Genomic DNA, 27,928 nt, shown 5'->3' on the forward strand with positions numbered 1-27,928 from the left:
TTCATAATATAATTAATCTTGCCTTAAACGAAGTTTACTTTGAAATTAACGCTTCTCAAACCCGCATTCACAATATTTTCCCGCAACCTATTGCAAATGTTAGCAGTTGTGGCCTCATGCTAATCGAAAGCAGTCAATTGTTGTGAAGCATTGCACAATCTTTAACCTAAAGCCTTTGGCATATTTTTCTGTCAGCAGAAGCTTGTGAGTGCATTGTGTTTTTTGTTGTAATTGGCTCATTTGCTTTGCAACTTAGGTTTCATCTTGGTGTTATTCTCCCACTTAAATGTTATTGCTGCAGTATCATTCTGCAGTAGTTGGCAGAAGTAAAACTGTCTGTTAGAGTATCCGTTCTTCTCAGTTAAAATTACTATAATTTAACTCGAAGCTAGAATGAAAATTTCCTGGATTTCTAAAAACTTCCCGGGTTTCTCCCGGATTTTTTCACGATGAAAAAATTCCCAGGCATTTGGCTGATTTCCCAGTTGTCCAGGGGCATGTGCACTCTATCAATTGACAGACCCTCCATGTGGCAACCTCGGAGTACAAAGCTCCACGCCACTGCTGGAAAGCACAGTTGTCATACTGTTGACCACAAAGCATTTCCAGTGGGGAGTGGAGAGTAGGGAGATGGAGAGAGTTCGAAGGTCGAGAGAGAGAGAGGGGGAGAGAGAGAGAGAGAGAGAGAGAGAGAGAGAGAGAGAGAGAGAGAGCACAATTACATAGGAGCCTCATTACCATATGCTCTGTTCAGGGATCAAGAATGAAGATCGTATATTAGACAATAAGTTCTTTACCTTGGCCAGAATGTCCACTGATATCATACTGACCGAGCGAGGTAGCGCAGTGGTTAGACACTGGACTCGCATTCGGAAGGACGACGGTTCAATCCCGCGTCCGGCCGTCCTGATTTAGGTTTTCCGTGATTTCCCTAAATCGCTCCAGGCAAATGCCGGGATGGTTCCTTTCAAAGGGCACGGCCGACTTCCTTCCCCGTCCTTCCCTAATCTGATGAGACCGATGACCTCGCTGTCTGGTCTCCTTCCCCAAAACAACCCAACCGCAACCCCCTATCATACTGACGAATGATGAATCGCTGTGGCGACGATGCGGGACGCAAATAGGTGAAATTCACTGACGTAGGCGACTTTGACAAAAAGCAGACTGGAATGGCCCGACGCCTGGGAATGAGCATATAGGAAACGGAGAAGCTGGTGGGCGTTTCGTGCGATGCTCTCGTAAATATCTGTGGAAAGTAATTGAAGGACTCTGAAGTCAAGAGTAGGTGAAAAGATGTTGGACGTCCGGGCCTCATCACCAATCTAGGAGGCTTCCCCGCACCGTTGAGCAGGATAGAAGGCTTTCTGAGTCTGACCAGATGACAGAGGACAGTACTGGTGCAGGCATCAGTGTTTCACACCACATAGTTCAGCGCATATTGGTGAACATGGGTCTCCGCAGTACATGTCCAGTATAGTTCCCCATGATGGGCCATCTACATCGTCACTCACAATTGTATTGGGCAAGAGATCATCGAGACTCATCCGTGGATCAATGGTAACGTGTTTCCTGGCCAAATGAGTCAGGTTACACCAACCCCATAGACATGTCGGAATACGCAGTAATGGAGGCGAAGGCTGCTCGATACGTACACTGCACCACGGATGCAGGACGAGGGTGCAGTATTATGCTATGGGAGATATTCATTTTGGGTTCCATGTGATTTCTGATACTAACTGAAGACTCCGTGAGAGCCGTCGACTAAGTGAATATTACTGTGCACCAACTGCCCCCCTCCCCCCATCGTTTTTTATGTCAGTGATACATTTCCGCAGGACAGATAATGTCACAAAAAAGCTAAATCGGGAAAAAGAATTACCAATGTGGGAGTTTTTCACCAGTACAGAAGACGAATGTTATGCTATAAAACGCAGGTGAAATGCTGAAACAGAATTAATGTCCACTAAGTCTACCCAGTCCTTCAAAATGGGGTTGCAGCTTCTAAACGCGTTGGACAGCAATTGTAAAATATAAACAATGTGGGCGAAGACAGAATAAAAGATTGAATGACTAATACTTATAAACTCATAGATTTATAAATAAAAACTAAACAGGAAGCATATAACAACGCCGGGTTTGTGTCAAATAAAGCTGTCAGTATTAGAAAAATAAACTTTTAATCGCAACGAAAAGGCCATAGGCAGCAAAAGAGTCTCGTCTACAACAACTAAAACAACGGAGACATTCCAGTATAGCTGCCACAATACCATAAGCACGCCATCCAAAAGTGACAACAAACACATAATTATACAGTGAGAGTAACTGTATATGTTTCATGTACGTCAAAAACCGTTAGACGTAAGGGCGAGGCGTATTGGAAAAGTAAGGTCCGAGTAGGCGCTAAATGGAAACCACTGCGGAAACCCGATAGAGCTTGATATGTTGGGCGGTGTCTTTAGTGTGGCTGTCGACTGCTTAACGTCGCTATTTTCAGTACAGGGCACAAAGTGATTACGTAGAAATGGCTAAAACAACAGTGGTTTCTACCAAGTATGTGGATCTGGTGACAGACTTCGTCTGAAGCTATGGAGCCCACATAACATAAATGTCATGCATTTCTTTCTTCAAAACAATTTTCAGGCGGATTCTGCAGGGCAGACGCTCCTGCAGCGTTTTCGATGGGAAGTGTTTGATCTCCCACAATACAGACCTTAACTGGCTCCCTCCGGTGTTTATCTCTGCTCACATGAATGGAGACAACATTTTGGCACAAGAACGAAAGGTAGACAGGCGTAGAGAACTGGCCGAAGGCACAGATGGCTTTTCTGTGACGAGGATACTGGAGACTATATACAACGCCACGACAAATGTCTAACTCGGAGCGGCGACTACTTACCGAGGTAGCTGTAAGATGTGGCTAACTGCTACAAATATAAAATTTTTGACTTTCACTTTGATTTTCATTTCTCGACTGATCGGACCTTACTTCCCGAACAGCCCTCGTACTATTGTATAATCATACATTATTGTCAAAAATTATAAATAAAAATAGAAATTAAAGAAAACCCGTATTTCTAGCTGGCAGCTCGAAAATGGCAGTGTAGTCGAAAGAGGCCTCTTGCATACCAGTAAATCTAAAATTACCTTAGACACGGCAGCCATTAGGATTTCTCTACTTATTATAACGTCCCTGCAAGACACATACATCGCACTGCAGCCTCTAAGAAATCCATAAACTGAAAATGTAGCTATGCAAGACAATCTCAGTTAAGGGCACACAAACAATACGTTAAAACTATGAGAGACTGGACTCAACAGGTAAAGATGAACTAGAAGACATTAAAATGCTTCGTCCATAAATAAAAAGTAATTTCGTGACAGGACTATCTCAGAAACACACAGTTCTTTTCCGTGGTGGGTAAGATGAAAGTTCCGGTCTTCTGATGCGCATTAAAAATATCTATGGCCACGTTTAAGAGAAACAGGCACAGTATCAAATATAAGAGAGAAAATAGTTAAGTACTTCTCAGAAAAGATAACTTATAATTACAGAGAGAAACAGTTTTGTGCAAACAACAAGTTCTCACAGCGATGGTTAGAATCACAAAACCCACCAAATCCGGATCAGTTGTTGAGTGTATTCAAATACACTACTGACCATTAAAATTGCTACACAGAGAAGAAATGCAGATGATAAACGGGTATTCATTGGACAAATATATTATAGTAGAACTGACATGTGATTACATTTTCGCGCAATTTGGGTGCATAGATCCTGGGAAATCAGTACCCACAACAACCACTTCTGGCCGTAATAACGGCCTCGATACGCCTGGGCATTGGGTCGAACAGAGCTTGGGTGGCATGTACAGGTACAGCTGCCCATGCAGCTTCAACACGATACCACATTTCATCAAGAGTAGTGGCTGGCGTATTGTGATGAGCCAGTTGCTCGGCCACCAATGACCAGATCTTTTCAGTTGGTAAGAGATCTGGAGAATGTGCTGGCCAGAGCAACAGTCGAACATTTTCTGTCTCCAGAAAGTCCCGTACAGGACCAGCAAGATGCGGTCGTGCATTATACTGCTGAAATGTAGGGTTTCGCAGGGATCAAATGAAGGGTAGAGGCGCGGGTCGTAACACATCTGTAATGTAACGTCCACTGTTCAAAGTGCCGTCAATGCGAACAAGAGGTGACCGAGGCGTGTAACCAATGGCACCCCATACTATGACGCCGGGTGATACGAAAGTATGGCGATGACATACAGGTATACACGCTTCCAATGAGCGTTCACAACGCTGTCGCCAACCATGGATGCGACCATCATTATGCTGTACACAGAAACTGGATTCATCAGAAAGAAATGAAGTTTTGCCATTCGTGCACCCACGTTCCTCGTTCAGTAAGCCATAGCAGGCTCTCCTGTCTGAGATGCAGCGTCAAGGGTAACATCAGCCATGGTCTCCGAGCTGATATTCCATGCTGATGCAAACAAACGTTGTCGAACTGTTCGCGCCAATGGTTGTTGTCTTGCAAACATCCCCATCTGCTGACTCAGGGATCGAGACGTGGCCGCACGATCCGTTATAGCCATTTGGATAAGATGCCTGCCATCTCGACTGCTAGTGATACGAGGCCGTTGGGATCCAGCACGGCGTTCCGTATTACCGTCCTGAACACACCGATTCCATATTCTGCTAACACTTATTGGATATCGACCAACGCGAGCAGCAATTTCGCGATACGATAAACCGCAATCGCGATAGGCTACAATCCGACCCTTATCAAAGTTGAAAACGTGATGGTACGCATTTCTCCTCCTTACAAGAGGCATCATAACAACGTTTCACCAGGCAACGCCGGTCAACTGCTGTTTGTGTATGAGAAATCGGTCGGAAACTTTCTTCATGTCACCACGTTGTAGGTGTCGCCACCGGCGCTAACCTTGCGTGAATGCTCTGGAAAGCTAATGATTTGCAAATCGTAGCATCTTTTTCTTGTCGGTTAAATTTCGCGTCTGTAGCACGTCATCTTCATGGTGTAGCAAATCTAATGGCCAGTAGTGTAGCTCTTTTCCGTATTGATTTTGTCTTACATTTAATGCTAGTACGTATTTAAAAATTTGTGTGAAATGGTCACAGTTGTGGCAGGCGATTCTGTATATGATTGTAACCAGACTGCAAAGTCTTGATGTATCTAAATATATGTAGGCAGACGATATTTTGGTTCTTCTGGCATTGCGAGCAAGTAACACAGAAGTCAAGTAGCAAACATCCAACCGTTGGCAGATCTTCGTTTCTTAATTTTCCCGTAGTCACCGATTTACTAGAACTTTAAACGCCGAGAGGCACAGAGGAATGCGAAATACGATTGACGCTACTACCCAGTTACAAAAGTAGTGATTGTTTCACCGACGTAGATAGCAGAATTTGTTTATTTTCAGATTACTGTGCCCATCTTAGGATCCATTGAAACTATTACTTCAGACAGCAACATGTAGGCCTACCGTATAAATTACATAGAGAGAAGAATTTAAAGCTTCGTGGTCATCCGATCCAAATATCGTACTCCCCCGAATTAAAACTTAACGCATATTAATTCGCAGAGCAAAGTTTTTAGCGCACTTAAGTGTGCGTGATGACACACTAGTAACAATGTGCAAAAAAATCGTGAAAAAAATTGTGATACATTCCTTTGGTCACTGGCCATTAGACAGATAATTAGATCAAAGTTTATTAAGAAAACAACACACTTATTTAAAGCCTACACCTGTAATATTCTATTACTGCATCTGTAACAGCTCTCCGAAGTTAAGAATTCTGTCTTAACACATTATAAATATACTAACATCAATTAGAACTGTGAAGACTTTGGTGTTCGGGGGTGGGGACTTGTACTTACTTAGAGCCTAAAACTCGTAGATGTTTGCACTAAACCTTTAACATCGGTTAGCGTCAAAGTATACCGAGTATGATATTTCCATGTTCACAGAAGAATACGACGAGAAACACAAATGCTATACAAAGTTTTATAGGTACGTTCGTGTGGTTTAGGGATAGCGTATTTGATTAGTAATAAAAACATCATCGGTCCCACGTTCCATTGACGACACTGCTTAAATTTTGAACAAAAATCATCAGCAATGGCCGTTATTCAGCTTTCTGCATTATTCAACACTTTCCAGTATAAGTAGTCATTCTCAGTTTGCCAACAGCTTTGCCATAGAGGGCAGAGGAGCGGATAAAGTTTCAGGGTTCTTCCTAGCCTTTGCGGTGGGAAACTGCACCTTATAGGTGGAAAAATCAGCAATGATAAAGGGCGTGAGGACATCGAAGGCATTGGCAACAACTGCAATGAAGACACATAACGTATATCCACAGGAAGTGTGGCTTGTATTTGCAAAAGTTTCATGATGATCTCTACATTGGCAGAAGATTTCGGACTAGTCTCTCATTTGTATATCTGGGAGGGAACTGCCAAAGAGGACGTGACCGAGGGAAGTGGACTGAATAACCAACAAAAGGATAACGCTCAACTAGTCAGAACGTGTTATTTCAGAAGTTTGAACGTGGTAGGGGAGCTTGAAAATCTGAAAAGGGAATGCTAAGGCTTAAAGTACATTCAGCGGGCATCAGTGAAGCGGAGTGGAAATAAGCCAAGGATTTGTGGTCTAATGAGTATAGGGTAACACTCACAGCGGCAGAATATCGTACGAAAGGGCTACGGTTCGTTACGAATAGGGAGGTAGGGCAGAGAGTGAGTTACTATGGACAGCTATTTGATAGCGTCGTTACCATAGAGTCAATAACCGATAGCAAAAACTCAGCTGCCGACGTCGCAGGTAGAAGACGAATAGACAGAGAAAATGTTTGAGGATATTGAAGGGGTAATTCAGTACGTAAATGGAGATGAAAATGTAACCGCATTGGGGGACTGGAATACGGCTATAGTGTTAGGAGTAGAAAAAAGGTTTGCTGGAGAAGATGGGCTTCATAGTAGGAATGGGAGAGGAGAGACAACTTGAATTCTCCAATTCAAATGCTAATACTGAAAACTCCGTTTAAGGATCGCCAGAAGAAGAGGCGTAATTGGAAGCGGCAGAGAGATTAGGAAGATTTGAGCTACATTGCGTTCAGGCAGAGATTCCGAAATCAGATGTTGGACTGTCAGAAGTACCAAAGGACAGATATAGACTCAGACCACAATTTGATAATGATGAAATGTATGCTGAAGTTTAAGAAACCACTCAGAAAGAATCAATGCGCAAATAAGTGTGATATGAAAGTACTAAGGAATGAAGAGATATGCTTGAAGATCTCCGAGACCTTAGATACTCCGGTAATTGAGAGCTCTGTAGGCAGTTCTTTTGAAGACTTATCTGAACACGAGATATAACAAATATCATGTGTCGGCGGGGAAGATTTGCGGGTTCCGGTATTAGAATAAGAATACAGAACAGCTTTGGAAGGTTTAAAGTCAAATAAGGCAGAAGAGATAGATAACATTAGACTGGAATCTCCAAAGTCATTGGGGGAAGAGGCAACATGATCTGAATTCTTTTACTGAACGAGGTTTTCTTTGGGCCAACAACTTTTGATAAATTTTTGTTTCGGTTGTCTCGCGTCGTGAATAGGCCAACTCTTTCACAATTGTCACTACTGTGATGTTCTCAGTTTTGATGATAGTGAACTCATTATTCTGCTTTCTGCATTATTCAACATCTTCGTCCCTTTTGTGTATTTCCTGGAGCAACATTCACTGCCAAATATGTAATATATTCGTGTATGTTACATAAATTTTTACTATGGTCTCTCCTTTCTCAACTTCTTTATACAGTTCTCCCATCTATGCGTTTTACATTTTGTTTTAATTTTATCTTACACCAATTATACTGCTGCGTTCTTACCCCATTCATAAGAGTTTTATAAATTCTGACTTCATCACTAAGCTCTAGTATTTCCTGAGTCTTCAGTGGTTTTTACACCTCTCCTTTAGTTATAGGTACAGTTATCTATCCCACATTAATTATTTCTTTCTACGTTATATTCCACTAATATGAACTTATCTCGCCGATTTTACTTATGAAATGACCTCGAAACGTTTACTTCAACCTTTGTATTCTCCACTGAGAATTTCCGTTCCAGCCTGTTATTCATTACTACAAGTTTAAGGCTCGAAACTATATCCGCACCTCGGTATTCCTCCAGTCGATAATTCAATTTATTTATAATTTATTTTATTTATATATTTCATTTTTAAATCGTCGTAGTCCAATTGATGTATTGTGGCCTTTTCTACTATTTTTTCTTATCCTAACTCCTCATGTATTTTCACTATTTCTTCATCGTCAGTCTGTGGCACGAGTATGCAGGGTTTTAGAGTACAGATTTTATTTTATTTATTTATTGCTTATGTCAAACCAAAATGATCTGATTTTCTTCGTGTGTTATTTTGCGTTATGAAGCCACAAGATTGCAAACAACGCCCATCCAGAAAGTTCCGAGACTGGTTTTATTCCAGATGTGTAAGCGACGTCAGTGCAGTAGCTTTGTTAACAGATAGAACTTATAACTGTAAAAAATAAAATATGCCATTCCAGTTACTTGTGAGCCGCTAGTGTTAAGTAGTGGCTGTTTGGTCGTGGCCTGTCAGCCTTGTTCACTGATATGAAGAAGAACCCACAACAAAACGGCACAGTGCATATATTCTCGTGAAGGGTCAGAGCTCTGACGATATAATCGAAATTCAATAAAATGTGAGGCGCGAGATGAACAACATCCCAAAAATGGACTTTACCGAGAGTTTCACATGATGGCTTGAACATTCCGTGCCTAATGCTCAAGTGGGAAAGCCCGTGTAGAAAATCTGATGCATTAAATGCAGCATCTTCACTTTTCCCCATTTTTAATTAATGCCGTCTAGAACAGTTTTGGACTGATTGTGTGTCTGGTATTTGATGTGGACAGAACCTTATGATAGCTTATTCTCCCACTGCGCAAGAGTCCAAGCATGTCATGCTCACCCTCTCAGAATTCCACTGCACCGTGAGGTCAGAAACATGCGTACATATCCAAGAAGATCATGAAACATGCTTGCAAGAAATGCTTCCAGAATACATGAGTCCTTGTTTGTTATCAGCAGGTATTACTATAAACTGCAGCTAACCCATGAAAAATTCCACTTCTAAATATCTCATTTAATACTGTGAGACTATATGCAGCGTTGAACGACGAGGGTAAGTCCTGAGAGAATGAAAATATACTCAATTTACATGCAGGGCTACTGGGGAGCCGAACAGTCGTGGATGAGAACTGCCTGAAGTATCGTCCTTCGTATGTAGTGAACCTATGAGAAATTCCATGCCAGTTTTTGTGGAATCTGCAGGGCTCTTCCGTGGCTACTTTAAAGTTTGAAACAGAGATAGCTGTAAATACTCTTTCTTCCTACTCTTCGGTATTAAATGATATTACATCTAAAGAATAGCCCAGTGTCCATGAATACAAGTTTTAGCTCAAACTTTCTTTCTTTCGATACACTGCGTCATTGCTCACATTCTCCAGGTTACTAGCTGCGCACAGTTCCTAAATGGGTCAAGGCAAACGCTACTATCACTACAGTACTTTTAAAAGCATAGTTATACTTATTAAGACTTAATCACTCGTGACAGGAAGCGAATTTGTCGGTGGTGACATCATTGTAGTATGACACATGGCAACAGGTTTCCACTGACTTAACATCGCTCACTGAATGAACATAAGCAACATGTTAGCCACAATTTATTTCAAATTGACTCACTTGTTATGTTCAGTAGCATATAAAACACGTATACGTTAGAGCATTTGACTAATTATTCAGCGCGTGATGCTGGTAATTAGTAACTACATCTGTTACTGCCGGTTTACATCTCATTACAGCCGTTCGGAGTGGAAAATAAGAGCAAATGAAATCCCAAATTTTCTGGAGTATTTAAATTACGCAGAATGTTAACGGAGTCTACTGTGATATTTCTCCTCCTGTACCAGCTGTTACTGTAAATGTTAAATATTCATCGACGCAAAAGACCGTTAAAACGGTAGTGGAGATATGGAATTTGTTCATGACGTGGAGGCACTGTGGTTATTGGTGTATATTGCGGTGTGGCTGATATTTTTTGCATTATAACTGACTGCGAAATTACACTTTTCTAGAGATTTTTATATCAGTTTTGTTTCTTTTCGAGAGTTCCACAAATCGCTTAATTGCCGAATAACTTCAGTGCACTTTGGCCCCACTGACGAAGAGTGATGGATGATGGTACGCGCTAAAATACTCCAGCTGCCGGATGTGACGACACTGATGCCTACTGTTTCCCAATTAATGGCCGTTTGTTGCCTAGGTGTTCGACAGACCACTTCCTTCTCGCAGTTGCTTGGTATCCTACCCTTCTGCTGTGAAAACCATTTCTATAAACGATGGAATCAAAACCATGGAGAAAACCATCATTGTTTTCAAGAGTTACGTAGTTCGTTTAATCATGTCATTCTTTTTAATCATAGAAAGTCTGCACCAAAACATGCTTAAAGACCTGATATAACTATGTATCAACAAATGTTATTTAATCGAAATTTATACGCATGGAAATTTGATCTACAGGTAAAACTTTTCGCTGAAAGGAAGCTTTAATCAAGGCCCACCCGCACCTGTTATCGGGAGGTATCATAACGACTACGTATTTCCCAATACTGCGACCTAGGAGAATTAGGTCGAAAGCTAGCAGGATTTGAAATACTTGACACAGCTATGCGAGAGAATATTTTATTGGATACTTTGGAAATTAAGATGAAATTTGTCTGGCATTGAGCACTGTTTAAAACACTTACTTAGATGAACCGAAAAAATGGTAAAAGTCCTGATCAATGGATTACCTTGTGACATTTTTATTCCATAATAAGGAGTCAGAAATTTGTCACAGTCACTAGCTGTAAGCCATTTTTCAATATCAGGGAGTAGGTATTTTTTTCTTCTCACACTGCTCTTTCCAAACTAGCACATGAACAACTTCGACTAACCCATGACCAGAATATTTGTAACTAAGAGGCACTATGACTTATCTCATTGAAGAGGAAGCTTCCAAATACGTACAAGAGAAGCTAATGAGTCTGTGTGGTAAAGGGTATTTTGATTTAATGGAATATGCTGTTCCATACTTTTCTGCCATTTGATTCGTACAGAATCAAGGTACATATCAAAATTTATTGGGTAATAACCACAATATAGCAGTCAGAGTAAGCGTCAACCTCAATTCGCCAGAGTTCGTGTACTATTCAAAAATAGGCCTTCCAGGATCTTTTAGGATGTATCTCTCTCTTGTTCTTACTCTAAACATGTTCCTTTAAAAAAAACTAACTTTTTAAGAATGGGTTCTTCAATTAAATAGCTGGGATTAATGGGGAAATATATCTCTGAATTTTTCTTTGTTTGGCAGACTTTCTCATATGTTATTTTTTTGAGAATATTTTACTAAATACATTTCACTCCTTCCATTTTATTTGTGTATCAACTATAACCATACCCCCAAGAAACATGGACCTTGCCGTTGGTGGGGAGGCTTGCGTGCCTCAGCGATACAGATGGCCGTACCGTAGGTGCAATCACAACGGAGGGGTATCTGTTGAGAGGCCAGACAAACGTGTGGTTCCTGAAGAGGGGCAGCAGCCTTTTTAGTAGTTGCAGGGGCAAGAGTCTGGATGATTGACTGACCTGGCCTTGTAACACTAACCAAAACGGCCTTGCTGTGCTGGTACTGCGAACGGCTGAAAGCAAGGGGAAACTACAGCCGTAATTTTTGCCGAGGGCACGCAGCTTTACTGTATGGTTGAATGATGATGGTGTCCTCTTGGGTAAAATATTCCGGAGGTAAAATAGTGCCCCATTCGGATCTCCGGGTGGGGACTACTCAAGAGGACGTCGTTATCAGGAGAAAGAAAACTCGCGTTCTACGGATCGGAGCATGGAATGTCAGATCCCTTAATCGGATAGGTAGGTTAGAAAATTTAAAAAGGGAAATGGATAGGATAATGTTAGATATAGTGGGAATTAGTGAAGTTCGGTGGCTGGAGGAACAAGACTTTTGGTCAGGTGAATACAGGGTTATAAATACAAAATCAAATAGGGGTAATGCAGGAGTAGGTTTAATATAGAATAAAATGATAGGAGTGCGGGTAAACTACTACAAACAACATAGTGAACGCATTGTTATGGCCAAGATAGACACGAAGCCCACGCCTTCTACAGTAGTACAAGTTTATATGCCAACTAGCTCTGCAGATGATGAAGATATTGATGAAATGTATGATGAGATAAAAGAAATTATACGGGTAGTGAAGAGAGACGAAAATTTAATAGTCATGGGTGACTGTAATTCGAGAGTAGGAAAAGGGAGAGAAGGAAACATAGTAGGTGAATATGGATGGTGGGAAAGAAATGAAAGAGGAAGCCGTCTGGTAGAATTTTGCACAGAGCATAACTTAATCATAGCTAACACTTGGTTCAAGAACTATAAAAGAAGGTTGTACACATGGAAGAATCCTGTGAAATACTAGAAGGCATCAGATAGATTATATAATGGTAAGACAGAGATTTAGGAACCAGGATTTAAATTGTAAGACATTTCCAGGGCCAGATGTGGACTCTGACCACAATCTATTGGTTATGAACTGTAGATTAAAACTGAAGAAACTGCAAAAAGGTGGGAATTTAAGGAGATGGGACCTGGACAAACTGATTGAGCCAGATGTTGTACAGAGTTTCACGGAGAGCATAAGGGAACAATTGTCACAAATTCGGGAAAGAAATACAATAGAAGAAGAATGGGTAGCTCTGAGGGACGAAGTAGTGAAGGCAGCGGGGGATCAAGTAGGTAAAAGGACGAGGCCAAGTAGAAATCCTTGGGTAACAGAAGAAATATTGAATTTAGTTGAGGAAAGAAGAAAATATAAAAATGCAGTAAATGAAGCAGGAAAAAAGGAATACAAACGTCTCAAAAATGAGATCGACAGGAGGTGCAAAACGGCTAAGCAGGGATGGTTAGAGGACGAATGTATGGATGTAGAGGCTTATCTCACTAGGGGTAAGATAGATACTGCTTACAGGAAAATTAAAGAGACCTTTGGAGGAAAGAGAATCACTTGTATGAATATCAAGAGCTCAGATGGAAACCCAGTTCTAAGCAAAGAAGGGAAAGCAGAAAGATGGAAGGAGTATATAGAGGGGCTATTCAAGGGCGACGTACTTGAGGACAATATTCTGGAAATGGAAGCGAATGTAGATGAAGACGAAATGAGAGACACAATACTGCGTGAAGAGTTTGACAGAGCACTGAAAGACCTGAGTCGAAACAAGGCCCCGGGAGTAGACAACATTCCATTACAACCACTGACGGCCTTGGGAGAGCCAGTCCTGACAAAACTGTACCATCTGGTGAGCAAGATGTATGAGACAGGCGAAATACCCTCAGACTTCAAGAAGAATATAATAATTCCAACCCCAAAGAAAGCAGGTGTTGACAGAAGTGAAAATTACCGACCTATTAGTTTAATAAGCCACAGCTGCAAAATACTAACGCGAATTCTTTACAGACGAATGGAAAACTAGTAGAAGCCGACCTCGGGGAAGATCAGTTTGGATTCCCTAGAAATATTGGAACACGTGAGGCAGTGCTGACCTCACGACTTATCTTAGAAGAAATATTAAGGAAAGGCAAACCTACGTTTCTAGCATTTGTAGACTTAGAGAAAGCTTTTGACAATGTTGACTGGAATACTCTCTTTCAAATTCTAAAGGTGGCAGGGGTAAAATACAGGGAACGAAAGGCTGTTTACAATCTGTACTGAAAGCAGATGGCAGTTATATGAGTCGAGGGGCATGAAAGGGAAGCAGTGGTTGGGAAGGGAGTGAGACAGGGTTGTAGCCTCTCCCCGATGTTATTCAATCTGTATATTGAGCATTGAAATAACTTCCGGGAATTCAGCCAGGTAACACTTTCAGCGACCGCCGATATTTCGGCGGGAGAGCACCCCGCCATTTTCAAGGCAAACTGCAACGGACAGGCGGCGTACATGCAAATTTAATACCTCGCTTCTCGGAGAGAAGCAGGAAAGATAACACACACACAGACACTGAACACTAGTGCCACCGAAGATGACCAAAGTCAGAGCTATCGATAGTGAGACTATGAATTCGCAGGTGAGGCAGCATTGACTCTGTTCCTTTGTTTTTGGACAAGGGAGAGAGCCGGATTCCAAACAGAGTTTAAACAGAAACCTCCATCCCTGTTAACGAGGTTGCTCGCTAATTTAATCTCAACTGCCTCCCTAATAACACTGTCCCAATGGCTGGACGTGCATGCCAATATCTCGGTGTTATTATATAAAATGGGGTGACCAGTATCCAAGCAATGTTCGGCAATAGCAGATCTATTTGGCTGCTGTAATCGTGTGTGCCGTTTATGCTCAGTACATCTGTCCTCCACGGTCCTGATAGTTTGACCAATATAAGCCATGCCGCAGCTACAAGGAATACGATATACACCCGCCTTACGCAGTCCAAGATTAACCTTAACGGAACTCAAAAGTGCTCTAATTTTAGATGGAGGTCGGAAAACATTTCACATCGTATATTGAGCAAGCAGTAAAGGAAACACAAGATTAATTCGGAGTAGGTATTAAAATCCATGGAGAAGAAATAAAAACTTTGAGGTTCGCCGATGACATTGTAATTGTGTCAGAGACAGCAAAGGACTTGGAAGAGCAGTTGAACGGAATGGACAGTGTCTTGAAAGGACGATATAAGATGAACATCAACAAAAGCAAAACGAGGATAATGGAATGTAGTCGAATTAAGTCGGGAGATTCTGAGGGTATTAGATTAGGAAATGAGACACTTAAAGTAGTAAAGGAGTTTTGCTATTTGGGGAAGAAAATAACTGATGATGGTCGAAGTAGAGAGAATATAAAATGTAGACTGGCAATGGCAAGGAAAGCGTTTGTGAAGAAGAGAAATTTGTTAACATCGAGTATAGATTTAAATATCAGGAAGTCGTTTCTGAAATTATTTGTATTGTGTGTAGCTATGTATGAAAGTGAGACATCGACGATAAATACTTTGGCCAAGAAGAGAATAGAAGCTTTCGAAATATAGTGCTACAGAAGAATGCTGAAGATTAGATGGGTAGATCACGTAACTAATGAGGAGGTATTGAATCGAAATGTGGAGAAGAGGAGTTTGTGGCACAACCTGACAAGAAGAAGGGACCGGTTGGTAGGACATGATCTGAGGCATGAAGGGATCACAAATTTAGCATTGGAGGGCAGCGTGGAGGGTAAAAATCATAGAGGGAGATCAAGAGATGAATACACTAAGCAGATTCAGAAGGATGTAGGTTGCAGTAAGTACTGGGAGATGATGAAGCTTGCGCAGGATAGAGCAGCATGGAGAGCTGCATCAAACCAGTCTGAGGACTGAAGACCACAACAACAACAACATCAAACATAAATTTGTGGGACATATGAAAAGGTTACAGATTTGTATACTAACCTAAAAACAATCTCAATACTAGCATAATGGCCATGAGGTCTCCAGAAATGTCGTTAGCCGTCATCGTTTCAGAGGGCGGGATGTGAAAGAACTAGTTCTTCCAGTTTTTCATTACTAGACCGGTAACACTGTTCTACAAAAAAAAACTTTTGTTCTATTTCTGATAAAAAATATTGTGATCCTAGTTGTATTTTGAGTGCTGAATTGAAAACTGTTTTTGGTTTTTTTCTGTCAGGGATAGTTTATGAGTAATCAGAATTTTATTTCTCTTTTCAGTTTCTGATATAGTGCAGCAAACGTGAGGTGAAATTCGACCAACAAATGCGCATCTTTATGATGTTATAAGTTCATCGCATTAATGGAGGGTGGGATCTAACATATAACTCAGTAACCTTTGTGTATACACTTTGAAGCATTTATTTGACATGAGAAATTACAGAAAATTGACAAACAATGAGCCACTGCCTTGTATTGCACATCACTTTTTTTCTCTTGTATTGTGAATCTTTCTTCTCTCGAATGATATTCCAGCAATAATCTGCTAACATAGAAGGTACCCACTTCCCTTCATAGTGCCTTTCTATGGTGGTAATGTCTTTATGGAATCTTTCCCCATGTTCATCCGATACGTCACTACAACTCTCTGTGAAGTAGTCCAGATGAGAGTCCATCATATGTACTTTCAAAGACATATTGCACCCCAAATCCTGATATGCTTTGATCATATCCTTCACCATTGCTTTGTCGTTAGTAGCTCTTCTTCTTCCGAGGAAGTTTTCCGGCACCATCTTGAAACAGTCCCATGCGGTTTTTTCTTTATCATTTAAACATGCTTCAAAATTTGCATCTTTCTGCAGCTCCCTGATTTGTGGGCCCACAAATACACCTTCCTTTATTTTTGCAGCTGAAAGTCGGGGGAATTTGGTAGCTAGATATGCAAACCCACAGCCTGTTGGATCCATGGCCTTCACGAATTGTTTCATCAGGCCAAGTTTGATGTGAAGCGGTGGAAGTAGTATATATTCAGGAGCTACCAGACTTTCACGTTGCACATTCTTTTTGCCAACTTTCCATCTTCGCCTAGGCCATTTCTTTTTCACGTAGTGTGAATTTCGGTCTGGACTATCCCACTCGCAAAGAAAACAGGCATACTTTGTGTAGCCTTGTTGCATTCCCAGTCATAGCAAATACCTTGAAATTTGCACATATTTTCCATTTGCGTTCATTGTATTTTAATGAATTTAGCATTCTTTGTACAAATTCGTAATTCTCTTTTGTCAAACTAGTGTAAGCTACTGGAACACAGGGTATTTTATTTCCGTTATGGAGCAAAACACCCTTCAGACTTGTTTTTGATGCATCTATGAAAAGTCAGCACTTTCATCAGGCCAGCAAAAATAAGAAATAAAGGCATGTTCTCTGTGCCTGAACACACTGATTTTAGTACTTTGGTGCAGTAGATTATACTCTTGTAATCTTGAACCAAGCAGCTGCGCCTTTTGTTTACTTAGTCCTAGATCACATACTAAATCATTTAAATCTGCCTGTGTTAACAAATGTGGTGATGACTCACTTGTGCAGTGATATAAAGAATCATCATCTGTGATTTCTTCAGTACTACTTATTTCAGTGTCACTTGAAATTTGACCTCGAGCTCTTGAAGGTACTGGAATGTTGGAATGCTGCAATGGCATTCTCGCTGAAGGCAGATCTGGGTAAACAATGTGCCTCTTCGACTTTTTGTTTGTAAAACTCTGAATTTTTGTTAGCCAGAAATAACAATCAGTAACATGGTCCTTAGGCTCCCTCCACACCATGGGAACAGCAAACAATGCCACATTCTCTTTACCTTTCCACCACTGAATTAGTTTGCAGTAACATGTAGCACAGCAGAAATGTGGTGCCCATTCTTTATCTTGGTCTCCTACCTCTACTCCAAAGTAGTGTTTGTATGCTTTCTTTATGAGTGAAGAAATTTTCTTTCTATTTCTGGCAAAAGTGAACTTCCCACAGATGCAACAGAAGTTGTCCGGCTTAGATCGACATCCACGACGACGTGGCATTTCTGCAAATCTGAAAATACCACTTTGGTAATACACCTGTATTAAATTAATAGTAGGGAAGTAGAGGAATGCTGATGTGTAAAAACAAGCAGTCGTTTTACCTTCAGCACCAGGCTCAATCAGTTTACACGCAGGAACTAAAAAATTCAACCGTGCTCGGAAATATGACAGACAGTTACTTGTTAGCCAAAACACCCACTCGTTAAGACTGACACAAATTGCGGCTAACACCACTGTTGTAAACTCGATGCACCTGCCCCTAGGAGGCGTGAAGCTTTACTGCCTAGGCAGCGACCGGCTGTCGCCATTCGAGTTAATGAGATGTTTCAGGTGGTCTTAATGACATAGGTGTGGCAGGGGATAACCTAATGATGTCTGATTCTTCCCACCTGCTGTTGCACAAGAAATTATCATGTTCTATCACTACTGGATGCGGCAACATACCCGTATTTCTCTATAGCGTCTCTGTGTTTGCCACGAATTGTGTGAATATACATATATATACATATTACATAAAAAGTATCCCTGACAACGATATTTTGTTTACATATTTGAATTTCCCACGGTAAAATGGTCTAGAAGCACATACTTTAATATCAGAAAGAGAACCCATGTCGAACAATGTAATCCATAGCTGTACACAGATAATCTACTACGAGGTCATAAGAGTGTCATCAGACCGACACACGTATGTATCCCCTCTCCCTCCTTGATCGCAGCATTTAGACTCGAATTATGTTAATATGACACTAATGAATAATATTGAGACAAAGGCAGCTCTTAAGCAACCGACAAGGTAATCAACTCCCCAGTTTGGACTCGGCAGGAAGTGTACCATTTTGAACAAATACTGTCAACCTGATTGGTATTAGGGCTGGTGTTACACGGTGTCCACACGGAGTGATGTGCAGATTACATCATGACTATGTTGAATAAACAGAAATCTGTCCTAGTCGTTGACATTTAGTTATCAGAACTACACGCACTTTCACGTAAATCTACCTCCATTTCCAACGTTTTCTGACTTCACAGCATCCCTTTCTGGCCGTTTTGTGACAGCGTGAAATAATCCCTTAAGCTTCACTGAGCTGCAGAAGATACAAAGTGAAATAGCAGGCAGACAGTCAGTATATATGCAGGCTTTATTTGTTCTTGGTGGCATACGCCGTTGTACCGTTTAGTGACGGCGTAGCATTGTACCTGGCACTTCATCTGACTCCTTGCCTGTGGTTCGTATATTTCTTGTGGACACGGGGAGGTACTGACATCGCGACCAAAAATAACGCTCACATGGAGGCACAACACACGTAACAACTACATCCCTGATGTGTAGTAGATACACGTGTTTCGACCGAGCTGTTAATTTACAAATGTAAATATGAACTTCCACTCACTTGGAAAACAATTGCAGAAGTTCAGAATTTTTTGCGAAAAGCATCGAGCTGCATAGTGTTCAGAATAGCCGCTACATTTAGCTGAATCTAAACAGTGTCCTCAGATTACCTATCTTTGAGAAGAGATTTGGATTTGGTAATAGTACGAAGCTGCTGGGAGCAAATTAGACGAATTGGTGGAGGGAGAGGGATTTCTAAAACTGTAATATTTCTGTACTCCGAAGCCTCAGAACCCGGCTACGGGCCAGGGAACGATGATAAAGAGTAAACACGTACCATGTGCTATGTGTCGTATTCCCGACTGGCCGGTGTGCCCGAGCGGTTCTAGGCGCTTCAGTCTGGAACTGTACGACCACTACGGTCGCAGGTTCGAATCCTGCCTCGGGCATGGATGTGTGTGATGTCCTTAGGTTAGTTAGGTTTAAGTAGTTCTAAGTTATAGGGGACTGATGACCTCAAATGTTAAGTCCCATAGTGCTCAGAGCCATTTGAACCATATTCGCGACTTGAACCACTACGCTTCCGATTTCTTTGCGTCGTGACATTCTCTGTAGGTCCTCCATCGTCTTGCATTCATTGGATTACGTGGCATACCTAAGAAATGTAAATGCGCAATGTTTCCAGATTTTTGACAAGGGCAGTTATTTACTGGGGCGTTCTATAGGCCCGGCATCCCAAGTACCTAATACCATCTAATATACTGCTAATCAGCAGATGTCTAAATCTAGCGAAACTCGTCATTTGTGAATAAATAGTAAATGTGCCCCTGCGGTACGACAGACGGTTCTTCATCAGGTCGTGAGACTGTTTTGTAATAAAATAAAAAGATGTCTTGGGAAATTGTAAAAGTGCGATTAATGGGAAAAATAAAATTGTTAACCATTAATGTATTCACAGCCGTCAGCTACATGTACGTAGTGGACCTCTAAAGAGTGCGTTACTTTGTGCGACGAGACTTAACCCAATAACTACAGCTGAAGCAGGGACACTAGTGTACTCATCGAACACTGAAGACCCAATGGAACTGGTACACCTGCCTAGTATCGAATAGGGCCAGCGCGAGCACGCAGAAGTGCCGCAACACGACGTGGCACGGACTGGTCTAATGTCTGAAGTAGTGCTGGAGGGAACTGACACCATGAATCATGCAGGGCTGTCTATAAAGCCGTAAGAGTATGACGGCGTGGAGATCTCTTATGAACAGCACGTTGCAAGGCATCCCAGATATGCTCAACAATGTTCATATTTGAGAGGTTTGGTGGCCAGCGCAAGTGTTTAAATTGAAAAGAGTGTTTCTGGAGCCGCTCTGTAGAATTCTGGACATATTTAACACTGCTGTTATGTTAGTAGTCTTAATGTTCTGTTCCCAACACCCCCCCCCCCTTTCTCTTCACAAACAGTTTTTTTCACTAACAGTCTCTTTTTTAACGGATTCGGTATCCTTTAATATTTCATGGGCTATTTCCGCATTACCATTACCTTGCACAATGTTATCTACAGGGTGATTCAAAAAGAATACCACAACTTTAAAAATGTGTATTTAAAGAAAGAAACATAATATAACCTTCTGTTATCCATCATTACAAAGAGTATTTAAAAAGGTTTTTTTTTCACTCAAAAACACGTTGAGAGATGTTCAATATGGCCCCCTCCAGACACTCGAGCAATATCAACCCGATACTCCAACTCGTTCCACACTCTCTGTAGCATATTAGGCGTAACGGTTTGGGTAGCTGCTGTTATTTCTCGTTTCAAATCATCAGTGGTGGCTGGGAGAGGTGGCCGGAACACCATATCCTTAACATACCCCCATAAGAAAAAATCGCAGGGGGTAAGATCAGGGCTTCTTGGAGGCCAGTGATGAAGTGCTCTGTCACGGGCTGCCTGGCGGCCGGTCCATCGCCTCGGGTAGTCGACGTTCAGGTTTCGTAACTAACCTTTTTCGTAGGACTCTCCATACAGTTGATTGTGGAATTTGCAGCACTCTGCTAGCTCTGCGAGTCGATTTTCCTGGGCTGCGAACAAATGCTTGCTGGATGCGTGCTACATTTTCATCACTCGTTCTCGGCCGTCCAGAACTTTTCCCTTTGCACATACACCCATTCTCTGTAAACTGTTTATACCAACGTTTAATACACCACCTATCAGGAAGTTTAACACCATACTTCGCTCGAAATGCACGGTGAACAACTGTCGTCGATTCACTTCTGCCGTACTCAATAACACAAAAAGCTTTCTGTCGAGCGATCGCCATCTTAACATCAACTGACGCTGACGCCTAGTCAACAGCGCCTCAAGCGAACAAATGTACAACTAAATGAAACTTTATAGCTCCCTTAATTCGGCGACAGATTGTGCTTAGCTCTGCCTCTTGTCGTTGCAGAGTTTTAAATTCCTAAAGATGTGGTATTCTTTTTGAATCACCCTGTATTATATGAATTTATAACCATTCCGTGTCCAACACGTGATGTAATAGAGCTCTGTATATCTAAAACCTTATGCTGCTCTTGGTGTCTATGTTCCCTCCAAACTCATTGGGCAAGATTGCTTGTCAACTAACGCCCCATGATTTGCTATTCCGCCATTGATATTACTATGAATAATCTCTAACGACTACTATATTCACTACCATACTTTCTGTTTATTTTGATGTGACACATCAATAGAGGACGTCGTCTTTACTGCAACCCTTAACGTTTATATGGATCGTCGTTTCTGTCGTTACAGCACTCTGTGGCTGTTTTTCAGAATGGCGCACCGATATTGGACGCCTTTTCTACGGCAACCCTCAACGTCCATATAGATTATCTTTGCAAGTAGCTTCACTCTATCGCTATAGCAACCTTTGACAGCTATTCCATATATCTTTGCCTACAACACGTACGTTTTGGAATGGATAACAGAGGGCAGGTAAACTGTTTACCTTAGAGCCTGCGGCCTACCGAACGTTGGGTGTGGTGAGGAAGCACGCTTCTGACGTCTGAGCCAAGAACAGCTATTGACATGGTACACACGTACCGTTTATTTTACGTTTTTTGCGAGTCTTCTTCCTTTTGGGCGTTCTGTATTAATGATGGACTATGTCTCTTTAGGCTGTTTGTGGTTTTAGTGGGTTCCGAAGAAGGCCTGTGGTCAACATCCGGTTTCTGTTTGCAGTCGGGGCAGATTATTTATAATCATTAAATTATCCACGAGTGCTGACGCGCTGCAATGTTAAAAGTTCTCAATTTCTTGAAGAGCTTATTAATAAAATCTTCACACTTGCAGTGCATATAGTTAGCCACTAGTTTTGCTGAAAGTTCTTGATTTTTAATAACGCACATCACAATGGCATAACATCGTTTGCATAGTAATCGTAGGTAAGTATCACAATCAACACTAGCCTATTTAGCAACTCAGTAAGTTAGCAAGTTTGATTTTGACTTGCTAATTAGGCACTTGTTAACAGTGACAGTCATCAACAATTACTATGGAAAGCATGTAACGCCGTTGAGATGTTCGTTATTAAAATGAGGTACCTCCAGTGCAGCCCCAGTAAGTTAGGCTTGAGAATAAACTAGTTGGATATAAACTAGTTCTCAAACGTGTGCAACTGTGACAGGTTTGTTAATAAATGCTTCATGAAATGTTAGCCCAGTATCAAGAAAATACTCAAACTTTCTCTATGTGATGTATCTGCGCACTAACTTTTAAGCTTGAGACGCTATAAGTAACTTATTTAACCACTACACATCACAGTTCTTAAAGGTACAATACTGTCGCTCAGCTCTACTATGAAGCCATTTTAGAAATACATCAGAATATTTAGCGACTTACTCACCGCACCATGGTAGATCCGCAACTATGGCCAGAAGCGTGAATACCCAGCCAGCAGTAGCCATCATCCAGTGGTCGGATGTAGAACGTTGCATGGATTGCCTCGAAACTGAAAGAAAATCAGTGTTACAACAACCGTGCTGAAGGATCATGCGAGTTCATGCAAGCAGCAAAGCGTGAAAGTAGTAAGTTGTAGGAGCATTTTATCTCACGGTCGGGATCTGATTCATTAGAAGCATACTGTAAAATAGGCGACTGCATTCGAAAGACAATGCTTAAAAAAGCTTGCGTGGCGTATACTGGAACTCTCCACGAGAGAGTTAATTTCGTTTAAGGCCGGACGGGCGGCAGTTATTGAACAACGGAAGGGAATGCGGAAACCTCATAATCTGGTTTCATTGGCGTAGAAGTGGAAGAGAAATGTCACAAATGGCAGAAACTCTGAGAGCTATACACACATTGTTCCTTTCAGACCTAATCAGACAAGTTACACCGTCATTACAGCTCACTCCTTCCCGGACATGTAACAGAATGCAAGATATTGATAGAATCGAAATACGCTTGAAACTGTCTTACATCCGCATTTTATTCGAATCTCTTTGTTTGAAAGGTAAAATGCACAGATGAATAAAAACGGTCACCGGCGTTCATTAAAAAATAAAATTTGTAACTCATCAGTGATTATAGAAACTATACATAATACACCATATATTATTGTGTTTCTGTCTATTAATATAACAGATAAATACATTTTTAGGAGCAGGACGCTATCAGCGATGTGGGAAAAAGAATAGACAGTTGTCATACCATTAACGTAGATGCATTTCAGTTTAGTTATGAAAATGTACATTACCACCAGTTCGGCGTTATATTGCAGGTCTCCTGAGTCTTCATTTCCTGCGATCCACTGCTTCATTATTAATGCTGCTGTAAATGCTATCGTCCATCACATCATCGAGACTCTGAGATATCTTCCTCCCTCGTTTCTTTTTCCCTTGGACAGGCCCCTATAAGATTGTTCTTATAAGCCCTTCTATTTCCTTGATGTAAGTCGAAAACAGTTTTCTTTCCTCCTTAACGTTATTTGCAATAACTGGCCCTGCTGTGCCTCTCGTCTCAGTATGTCTCAATTTTTAGGTAATATTTAAACTGTTTACACTTTCTATCCACCGCCTTGGCCACATACAATAAGCCTCAAAACTTGGTCTACCTTTCATCCTCAATGTCCTCGTTTCAGCGCCATACAGGACACCGCGTATAAAACATTTTCCTAAAATCTGTTTCCATATTCCCGCAGAAAATTCTCCTGTTCTTATAAAAAGCCTCTTTAGCCTATGGTATCCTGGTTGTAACCTCTGTGCTGTTCTTTCAGACTGTTTCTATCCCGCCCCTTCGGGGCAGACTGTAATAACAGTGGACGCGTCCCAAAGCGGCAGATAAGGGAATCCTTCCAAGATACGGGAGGTAGAGAGCGGTCTGAAATAGGTTCTGCGGACCATTAGGCAATGCAGTGGCTAACCCGGAGCAGCAGGCTGCAATTGGCGTCAGTGTCGCGTGTTCGGTGCGGACTCCCGATTTGCGGAAGTCAACGGAATACCACTGCAAATTATTTTCACCTCGTAACGCATTCTCCATTTTATGCAGAGTACAGACTACAGAAGATAAGAATATATGCTGAGGCGCCAAAAAACTGAATAGGCAAGCGCACTTGACGCCTGTATATAAGAAGGGTAGAAGGACGGATCCTCAAAATTACAAACAAATATCCTTAACATCGGTTTGTTGCAGGATTCTAGAACATATTCTCAGTTCGAATGTAATGAATTTCCTTGAGACAGAGAAGTTTCTGTCCATGCATCAGCACCGCTTTACAAAGCATCGCTCCTGCTAAACGCAACTCCCCCTTTTTCACATGATATCTTGTGAACCATGGATGTATGGTGTCAAACGGATGCCATATTCCTTGACTTCCGGAAAGCGTTTGATTCAGTGCCCCACTGCAGACTCCTAACTAAGGTACGAGCATATGGGATTGGTTCCCAAGTATGTGAGTGGTTCGAAGACTTCTTAAGTAATAGAACTCAGTACGTTGTCCTCGATGGTGAGTGTTAATCGGAGGTGAGGGTATCATCTGGAGTGCCCCAGGGAAGTGTGGTTGGTCCGCTGTTGTTTTCGATCTACATAAATGATCTTTTGGATAGGGTGGATAGCAATGTGCGGCTGTTTGCTGATGATGATGTGGTGTACTGGAAGGTGTCGTCGTTGAGCGACTGTAGGAGGATACAAGATGACTTGGACAGGATTTGTGACTGGTGTAAAGAATGGCAGCTAACTCTAAATATAGATAAATCTAAATTAATGCAGATGAAAAGAATCCTGTAATGTTCGAATACTCCATTAGTAGTGTGCTTGACACGGTCACGTCGATTAAATATTTGGGCTTAACATTGCAGAGCGATATGAAGTGGGAAAAGCATGTAATGGCAGTTGTGGGGAAGGCGGATAGTCGTCTTCGGTTCATTGGTAGAATTTTGGGAAGATGTGGTTCATCTGTAAAGGAGACTGCGTATAAAACACTAATACGACCTATTCTTGAGTACTGTTCGAGTGTTTGGGATCCCTATCAGGTCGGATTAATGGAGGACATAGAAGCAATTCAGAGGCGGGCTGCTGGATTTGTTACTGGTTGGTTTGATCATCGGAAATGCTTCAGGAACTCGGGTGGGGGAGTCTCTAGAGCAAAGGAGGCCTTCTTTTCGTCAATCGCTACTGAGGAAATTAGGAGAACCAGCATTTGAGGCTGACTGCAGTACAATTTTACTGCCGCCAACTTACATTTCACGGAAAGACCACAAAGATAAGATTAGAGATATTAGGGCTCGTACAGACGCATATAGGCAGTCATTTTTCCCTCGTTCTGTTTAGGAGTGGAACAGGGAGAGAAGGTGCTAGTTGTGGTACGAGGTACCCTCCGCCAAGCACCGTATGGTGGATTGCGGAGTCTCTGTGTAGATGTAGATATTAAAATGCAGAAATATGCAAACAGTCAGGATACGCCACTGCGGTCGGCAACGCCTATGTAAGACAACAAGTGTCAGGTACAGTTGTTAGATCGGTTACTGCTGCTACAACGGCAGGCTGTCAAGATTTAAGTGAGTCTGAACGTGGAGTTATAATCGGCGCATAAGCGATGGGACACAGAATCTCCGAGGTAGCGATGAAGTAGGGATTTTCCTATACGAACGAGTGTACCGTGAATATCAGTAATCCGGTAAAACATCGAACCACTGACATCGCTGCGGCTCAGCGGCCACTGAAGAGAATCGTTCGGTGTGCTAGAAGTGCAACCCTCACGCAGATTGCTGCAGATTTGAATACGGTGTCATCAACAAGTGTCAGCGTGCGAACCATTCAACGGAACAATATCGATATGGGCTTTCGGAGCCGAAGGCCCACTCATGTAAACTTGATGACTGCACGACACAAAGATTTACGTCTGGCCTGGGCGCGTCACGGACTGTTGATGACTGAAAACATGTTGCCTGGTCGGACGAGTCTTGTTTCAGATTTTGTCGAGCAGATGAATGTGGACGGGTATGGAGACCACCTCATTCATCCATGGAGCCTGCATGTCAGCAAGGGATTGTTCAATCTGGTGGAGGCTCTGTAAAGGTGTGAGGCGTGTGCAGTTGTAGTGATCTGGGACCCCTGATTCGTCTAGATACGACTCTGACTGGTGACACATACTTAAGCATCCTGTCTGATCACCTGCATCAATTCATGTCCACTGTGCATTCCGACGGACTTGGGCAATTCCTGCAGGACAATGCGACACCCACACTTTCCGCAGTGCTACAGAGTGGCTCCAAGAACACTCTTCAGAGTTTTACGCTGGCCACACACCCCCAGACTTGCACATTGCTGAGCTTATCTGGGATGTCTTGCAACAAGCTGTTCTGAAGAGATCTGCACCCTCTCGTACTCTTCTGGGTTTATGGACAGCCCAGCAGGGTTCATGGTCTCAGTTCCCTCCAGCACTGCTTCAGACATTAGCCGTGTCCATGACACGTCGTGTTGTGGCACTTCTGCGTGCTGGCGGGGGCCCTACACGATATTAGGCAGGCGTGCCAGTTCCTTTTTCTGTTCAGTGTATAACACCTTACTTCTAGCAAAAATGTAGCATCCTCAGTAGAGGTCTGTTTCGAGTGAAGTTACTAAAATATGCGTAAAGTAGACGGCAAGTATTTGCTTTCATTCCCTGTTGCCAATAAAATGAAAAACGACAGTCATAAATACACTGCAGAACGCGGTGCAACACCTCAAAGCGACCAGCTGTGGTGCATTTTATTATCAGCTCCTGTCTTCCGTGATATGTAAGTTATTATGTTCTCGTCTTTCCAATTATCACGACAGAACCGGAGCATGAGAAGTAGTGGTTGTTTCTTCGCATACGCGTCGCTGAGAGCTCAGTCCCTGCCTGCCGCCGACTTCGCACTTGTGTCTCTGCAGGCGGGTGATTTATAGAGTGTCGCCGGCCGTTGGTGGCCGAGCGGTTCTAGGCGCTTCAGTTTGGAACCGCGCGACCGCTACGGTCGCAGGTTCGAATCCTGCCTCGGGCATGGATGTATGTGATGTCCTTAGGTTTGTTAGGTTTAAGTAGTCAGTTTTTAACATCTTCTTATTGTAGTAGCGGAACTTAGATAAAGTTGTTTTCTTGTTTCAATAATTGTAAAATTTTACCATGAGTGAGAAGTGTGGGCTTTGCCGTAGGTTCGTGAGTAGTGGATTGCGGTGTGAGGCTTGTTCGAAGTATTTTCACTGGGGGGAATGCAGTGGGGAATCCAGTGGGCATTCTGGTTAGATCCTCTCCTGGAACTGCAGGTTATGTAGCAAGAGTAAGTTGATAGAGGAGCAGGAGCGTAAGATCTGTGCCCTTCAGGTGCAGTTGAAAAACGCACAGGAGGAGCTAGATAGGATGAGGAGTGAGAAGGGGGTTGGGGAATGGGAGCTGGCTGTTGGCAAGAGATCTGCTAGGAGAAGGAGATTTTCAGTTAGTTTTACTATTGGTGTTTGTAATAGAT

The 27,928-nt window shown here is 42.1% G+C and overlaps 1 protein-coding gene across 1 annotated transcript in view; it reads right to left on the minus strand.

Annotated features, from left to right (window-relative positions):
- Nucleotides 1-27,928, minus strand: part of LOC124799139 — a 184,177-nt gene that overhangs the window by 31,193 nt on the left and 125,056 nt on the right. Inside the window, exon 3 of the mRNA XM_047262676.1 lies at nucleotides 22,852-22,956. Coding sequence (XP_047118632.1) covers nucleotides 22,852-22,956 — 105 coding nt within the window. The remainder of the gene's footprint in view (nucleotides 1-22,851; nucleotides 22,957-27,928) is intronic.

Source organism: Schistocerca piceifrons, chromosome 5 (assembly GCF_021461385.2).
Source record: "Schistocerca piceifrons isolate TAMUIC-IGC-003096 chromosome 5, iqSchPice1.1, whole genome shotgun sequence".
In the NCBI taxonomy this organism is placed as follows: Eukaryota; Metazoa; Arthropoda; class Insecta; order Orthoptera; family Acrididae; genus Schistocerca; species Schistocerca piceifrons.